The 6,498-nt window shown below is 59.0% G+C and overlaps 1 protein-coding gene across 2 annotated transcripts; it reads right to left on the bottom strand.

Moving 5' to 3' along the window:
- Window positions 1-325: 325 nt before the first annotated feature.
- LOC307180705 (uncharacterized protein CXorf49 homolog) lies at window positions 326-4,709 on the bottom strand. Of its 2 annotated transcripts, none has more exons than XM_079911078.1 (6): window positions 3,040-4,708; window positions 2,174-2,330; window positions 1,569-1,645; window positions 1,238-1,283; window positions 613-654; window positions 326-508 (listed from the first exon to the last, which is right to left on the bottom strand). In XM_079911078.1, the coding sequence occupies exons 1-5, from the start codon at window positions 4,324-4,326 to the stop codon at window positions 614-616; spliced, it is 1,608 nt and encodes a 535-aa protein (XP_079767204.1). In that variant the 5' UTR covers window positions 4,327-4,708; the 3' UTR covers window positions 326-508; window position 613. The 2 variants fall into 2 exon arrangements, 1 of the variants encoding a protein (XP_079767204.1); XR_013825761.1 differs by having other exon boundaries at window positions 493-508; window positions 1,191-1,283; window positions 3,040-4,709.
- Between the last annotated feature and the right edge of the window lie 1,789 nt (window positions 4,710-6,498).

The raw sequence follows: 6,498 nt of genomic DNA, 5'->3' as shown, positions 1-6,498 counted from the left end.
AGGGGGTCAAGAGTTCCTGCTGATGGGAAGGGTGAATGGCAGAGATGAATGGGAACCGCCAGACCCCAGAGGAGGAGGGGGGTTTGGAGAGAGCTAGAAGAGGGCCTTCGGGGGAAAGGGAGGACGTGCCAATGTGGCCAGGCAGAGCACACACAGGACCCAGACCTGGGACACTCCGCTGGCTTGACTGCAGGGATGGTAGCAGAGGCTGGCCCAGAGTCCCCACCACAGGATGCCACAGATACCATTCTGGAAAAGGCTCTGATGTAGAGCAGCGCCCCGCCCCGGCCCCCTACCCCGACCCCGACCCTTACCCCTCCAGAGAGAAGGCAGAACACAGAATATGAGAGGTACTTTAATTGGAAACTGCTGTGAAACTGGGGCGGGGCGGGGGCAAAACAGGGGGGAGAGGAAGCCCTAGCTGAGGCAGAACAGGAGGGAACGAGCTTGGCCACAGCTCCAGGGCCCCAAACAGCTGCTCCTCTTGCAGGAAGACGCTGGGCTCAACCTGTGAAACAGCAGAGTCAGGGAAGAGCCTGAAGCCAGGGCCAGCCCCCAGCCCTGCTCAACAGCCAGGACTGTGGGAAGGGGTACGGTGTGTGTAACACTCACTTCAAAGGGTCTGCAACTTGTCAGCCAGGTACTGCATGGCGGCTGCAACAGGGACAGGCATTAGCAGGCGCTCCAGACAGAGGGATACAGAAGCCCGTCCCCCTATCCCCGTGAGGAACCGCCTAGCCCTGATACCTGAAACCCCTCCAGACCCGATGCAAAGAGCTCTGGGCCTGATCACTCCCCACCACCCAAATTGAATGTGGAACTGGTTCCTAAAGGGAAACAAAATGTGCCAGCAGCTCTCATGCTGTGGGCCGTGCCACAACCACTCAGAACTTGTCACACACACAAACAAACAATCCAGCAAGAACCTTAGAAGCCACACCAAGCAGCAGTTCAAGGGAAAAATCAACGAGGCATCTCTAAAAGTCCTATCAGAAGGACATTCCCTAGGACTGGTCTGGTTGTCAAAGTGTGCATGCAGTCCAGACAGTACTTTGCTATTTGTACACACGCCCAGTTGTACATGCACAGCCAGCTCCAGGGCCAGGCCTGAGAGGTTCTCCTCCCCACAGGGATGATCGTCCCTGCCAGGCCCACCGCACCTGCAGCCCACCCCCACCCCAGGTGCCCACCCGGGTTCTTCACTAAGACACCGCTCTCCGGCCCTGGTTCCTCATACCAAGTTGCTCCTTAAGTTCGTCTACTTCTCTCTTTAGCTCGAGACACTAGGCCAGCAGACAGAGGAGGAAGAGAAATGATTAGTATACTCTGGCCTCCTCTCTCCTCCACCTTCTCCTCTCCCCTCCACCTTCTCCTCTCCCCCGGGCCCTCCACCCCAAAGCCGGGTGGTCAGACTGGCAAGGGCTCCTCAGTGGAAAGGAGGTGGGCTCCCTCCGTGGGGTACGTGATGGGGGCAGGGGAGGGGGAGCCCACACATGTCAGCTGAACTTGGACCCAGATCCCACCCTCGAGTTTGGGCCTGCATTTCCAGGATGCAGTGGAAGCATTACCCAAGGACAGCAGGGCGTTCCCAGTGGCTGCTGCTGCGTTTCCGGCCTTGGGGGATGGTCAAGTGGCCCCCGGTCACCTGAGAGGGAAAGGACACACAATCCAGCTTCCCAGGCTCCCAGTGAGGTGGAAAGGGCCAAGCGGGCTCTAAAGTGAGGTGAGGCAGCACCATCGTCTGCTGGCAACCAGCCGCCCTGCTCTGCCCAGCAGCCGGAACCTTGTCTCTGGGCCTGCTTCCCCTGTTCCCCGGGGGCAGCCATTTCGCCATTGTGGTCCCCAAACAATGTGGCTCTGGATTCGACCCTCCCAGAGCTGCAGCCACAGCCAGCACGTGGGAGAGCAATGTGGCCGAACAGGACATAACAGAAAAGGCTGTTCCCCTGCAAGTCTACACCCGGAGCAGCTGTTTGCGGCACTGCCACCGATCACCCCGGCCGCACCTACCCCACTCAGAGGATGATGTGGCTCAAGGACAGCCCTCTCAGCACCCCATCTCCTGTGGGAGAAGCTGCCTGGGAGCAAGGCTGTGCCCCCGGCAGAGACAGAGGCAGAGGTTTCTGTCCTCAACCCCTCTTCCCTCCCCTCATATCAAACCCACGATACTCACCTGAGGGGGCAGGCGCCCTCGGCATGACTTCTCCCTGGTTCAGGGCCAAGGGTTCTGAGTTTCCTGGATCTTGGGGGCCTCTGGTGTTGACGTCGCCACTGCTGGCTTTTCTACGATGCATGCGCAGACAAGATGTCCCTGGCCTGTGAGTGAGCAGCTGAAACAAAAATTTCTCACCGATTTGGACTAAGGAAGTGTGTGTGTGTGTGTGTGTGTGTGTGTGTGTGTGTGAGAGAGAGAGAGAGACAGAGAGACAGAGAGACAGAGAGACAGAGAGACAGAGAGACAGAGCCAGAGAGAGAGACAGAGAGAGAGAGAGACAGAGAGAGAGAGTTGTGTGATTCGGGCCAGGGTGAGGCAGGGAATTGGGAAGGGAATTGAAAGGCTGATCTCATTAGCACTTTCTCCCTCAGTCAGCCCCAGGCCAGTAGGCAGAGCTGATCTAGGCACAACAGTGGGACACTGAGAAAGCCCAGGCCCCCTGCAAGGAAGGTCTGGGGAACAGCTAGGAAGGAGGATTCGGGAAGCTGGTGAGTCTGAATACTGAGGCTTTCCGGGGAAGCTTTTAAGGGATCCCCCGACCCAATTCAGCTACCAGCCCTCCCTTCCATCCCAGCCCAAGTCTCTCAGAGGAGGTTGGAAAGAGGCCAAGGGTGGAGAACCGGGCCCAGGACACCCGAAGTGCTACCTTAATGTTTGTCCCTAGGAAAAGGAGCCCGATCTGGCATCGTAATGACCCAGTGACCGAGGGGCACCCAATGCTAACCTCTGAGGGGTGGACAGAGGCAGCATGGGTGAAGACGTGTGCCCTGGGTGCTGTGGGGGGGGGGAAGAGTGGGGAGAGAGGAGGAGCATGGCCTACTCACTTGGCCCTTTGGGGCTGGGTCTCTATTTGGGTCCTTATCTTCTCCCGCCACCGCCTCAGACTCCCTTGCCCACCTGACCACGGATTTCTTCCCAGCGCCACTGTGCTTGGACTGTTTGGTTCCCGAAAGGACCAAGGTATAACTCTTGGGTCTCCCAGGCAGCGGAATACCAGAGATTGGGGGGAAGGTAGCCGGTTCCACGGGAGTTGCCGAGATTCGCTGCCCCCGGGAACCGAAGGTTCCCCCCAGGGCAAGTTTGGACGCTTCCCCGACGGATTTCTTCTCCTGGGCTCCGTTCTTCCTAGGAGTGACCCGCGGCAGGCCACCTGCAGCAGCAGCAGAAACAGAAGCAGCAGCAGCAGCAGCAGCAGCAGCTCCCGGGTAGCTGGGCTTGCTGCCCCCCTTGCCCCACAGCACGCTCTGCATTTTCTTAGGGGAAGAGATGCCCTGCTCTCCCACGCCCTGCCTTTCCACAACCGAAGAGAGTCCTCGCGGAGCCGAGGACAGGGAAGAGCCTGTCACGTGACGGTAATTCTCCCTGACTTGGAACTTCGAGTGTCTGGGAGTGTCCCCGGGATCCTCGGGTCTGCTGGGCTTGGCCTGGCCTCCTCCTCTGCGGTAAGTGCTCACCGTCATCAGCTGTGTCTCACTGAATTCATCTGAGGACTCGGAGTCGGACAGCAGCCAGGCCAGGTCTTCCGCGGAGCGCCGCTGGCGATCCGCAGCCACGTTCAACCTACGCTTAGTGCCTCTCTTAGGGTTCCCCAAGGCCCGGCCCGCTTCAGGCCCACCGAGGTGGAGAGGGCCGGCTGGAGCCGTCGGCGCCTCCCCACAGCTCTGGCCGGGCGCTCCTCGACCGCCGGGACCCGCCTCGAGGCGCAGTGTCCACACGGTGGACTCTTTGAAGGTGGTGGAGCTCTCCGGGGACGGGTACCTGCGGACGCCCAGCACGTCCTGGTCGGTCAGCTGCTGCAGGTTGGACTCCTTGGCCGCCTCAGACTCGTCGATCAGGTCCAGGAGGTCCCTCGTGTGCTCATCTGGGGAGCCAGGTCCGCCTTCGCGGCCCCACAGCACAGGCCCTCGCGCTTCCAGCATCTCCCGCTTCGACTGGAAGCCCTCGGGGTCCGGGAAGCCGCCTCCGCCCTTGCCGCTCCGCGGCTCCCCAGACTCGGGGCCTGGGTCGGGCCCCGGCGGGACTGCGGGGCTGGCTATGCGGACGCCGGCCCGCTCCCTGACCTTTGGGCGGACACGCCTTCCCCACACATACACCTCATCCGGGGAGCTCATGTCGCGACCCGGGCGGCCCCGGAACCGGGGCGACGGTCGATGGCCCGAGTCGCGGTCGCGGTCACGGCGGGCTAGGCGGCCGGCGCTCAGAAGGGAGCGTCAACCACCTCACGCACCGCACGAGCTCGCCTCAAAAGAAAGGACGCGCCACTTTCAGCGCGCCTCTCACGCCTGCGCCGCAGCCTCCTCATTGGTCCGGCCCCCGCCAACCAGCGGGCGCCTTGTTCGCCCGCCCTCGTCGAGACCTAACCAATGGGGCCGAGGGCCTCTGGTTTGCTCGCAAGCCCGTGGGCGGTCCGGGCAGTTGGCTGGTGAAGGAGATGGTGGGAGTGCCTCCCTCTGTCAAGCCTCTGGGCCCGCCTCCTCCTGTCCCGCCTCCCCTTTCTGGTTAGAGTCACAGCTCTGAGCCTCCGTTTCCCATGTATACAGGGGGTCGAGGGCGTCGGGGAGTGAGGGCGCCGGGCTCCAGGGGTGGTGAGGATGAAACATCAAGATGGAGGCGCTGGATGCCTAGCACGCGCCGAAAGCATTTGCCAGCCTCCCTTCCACCGCAAGCCTTAAGACCCAACAGGAGAACGGGCACAGGAGTCCCGCAGTCAGTGATCAGGGGTCGGCCAGAGAGCAAAGGGATCGTATTTTCGTTCTGTAAGGTCTCTGTCTCAACTGCTCCATCAAATGTGGCTCAGCAGACGTTACTGGCAGGCGGGTGTGGCGGATAGACTTGGGGTTGGCCTCGCTCCATCAGCCCTTCCCCCTCTCTGAGGCAAATTCAAAGAAGAGGAAATCGCAGTGGCCAGTTACACCCCAAAAGGTGCTCCCCACCGCTGATCCTGGAGATGTGAACTAAAACCACGAATCGGGTTTCACACACTAGGTTGACAACCTTCAAAGAGCTTAACCATTCCGAGGGTGGGAGAGGTTAGGAGCGAACCCCTGTGGCGGTGGTGCAAGAGACGCATTTGGGAGGTAATTTGGCAGAATCCATTGAAAGCAACTTAGTGCCGGCACGCACTCTGTGCCTGGCACTCTTCTAAGCGCTGGGCATAAATAATAATGCATCCGCGTGACACGCCTTTAACTATAGTACCAACTATTACTGGCCTCTTCCCGGTGAGGAAACAGGCACTGAGAGGTTCGGCCACTGGCCCAAGGTCATTCGGCTCGTGGGGATCAGCAGCAGGATTGAAACCAATCTATCTGACTCCAGAGTCCTTGCTTTTAGCCCAAGATCTTTAAAAGGAAGGAAGAAGGAATCTATTTCCTCTATGCTCCTGCAAGTCCGCTGCCTGGTACTTCTTCCGGAGACACGCTGGTACCTGTAGTGTACAAGAACACATGCACAAGGGTGTTGGTGATGGGAAAAACTGGGAACACTCCAAATTCCCGTCAGTAAGGAAATGGATGAATGCAACGTGGCTTAGCATCCAGTAGCACAAAGCGTGGCAGTCCAACGGAATGCATCAGGCCATTCTCACAGCTTTCGAAAGCATCCGCCTGACTTCCAACTGCAAGTTGCAGAACGATGGCTTTGGATTCACGTTTGTAAGTTAAATCACTTGCGTGCGTGGGCACACGCACACACACCAGTCAATCCTATGTAATATATGAGAATTCATTTAAGTATATGTACAAGTATGTTTTAAAGTTTTGAAGGACGCACAACCAAGGCCTACCAGTTGTGATGGCGGTGGGTGTGGATAGCCAGGTGTCCCTCAGTTTTTCTTGGAACTGTCAGTTCTCAGCTCCCCTGAGCTGAGCAGTACTGATGTCTGGGGAGTGGTGCCTCCCTTGGTTTCTATACGGCCCATGGGTGTTAGAATTTCCCGTGTCTGCCACCCCACTCCTACTCTGACACCGCTCCATTCCTCCCATACCTTCCTTCTGCTCCTTCCCGTTCATACTCCTCTGTCTTCAGTCACCTCTGTCTCCTGCATCCTGCTCTGGCTGACCTCCTGGAGAGTCCTGGGGTGTCTGAACCCCTCTTGCCTGTGGAACTCAAAGGCCCAGTTTTCTGGGTCTGCACCTGAGAAGCTGGCCGTGCTGGAGAAGTTTCAGAGCAGGGGAGATTGGGTGCACTGTAAATCTGCAATCCTCCTCCTCGAGCCTGCCCCCGATGGTGCCTGCCCGTTTGTGGATACCGCCCTCTTCCACTTCTCCCAGTGACTTTTTAAG

This window comes from Stenella coeruleoalba (assembly GCF_951394435.1).
Source record: "Stenella coeruleoalba genome assembly, chromosome: X".
In the NCBI taxonomy this organism is placed as follows: domain Eukaryota; kingdom Metazoa; phylum Chordata; class Mammalia; order Artiodactyla; family Delphinidae; genus Stenella; species Stenella coeruleoalba.
Note: the sequence above shows the minus strand (reverse complement) of the source record. Positions and strands in the feature narration are given on the sequence as shown.

Coding starts and splice junctions, on each gene's coding strand:
- LOC307180705 (XM_079911078.1), bottom strand. CDS start 4,326: ATGAGCTCCCCGGATGAGGTGTATGTGTGGGGAAGGCGTGTCCGCCCA. Junction 2,331..3,039: donor ACCCAGCCCCAAAGGGCCAA/GTGAGTAGGCCA, acceptor TTTTTGTTTCAG/CTGCTCACTCACAGGCCAGG. Junction 1,284..1,568: donor GAACGCCCTGCTGTCCTTGG/GTAATGCTTCCA, acceptor CTGCTGGCCTAG/TGTCTCGAGCTAAAGAGAGA.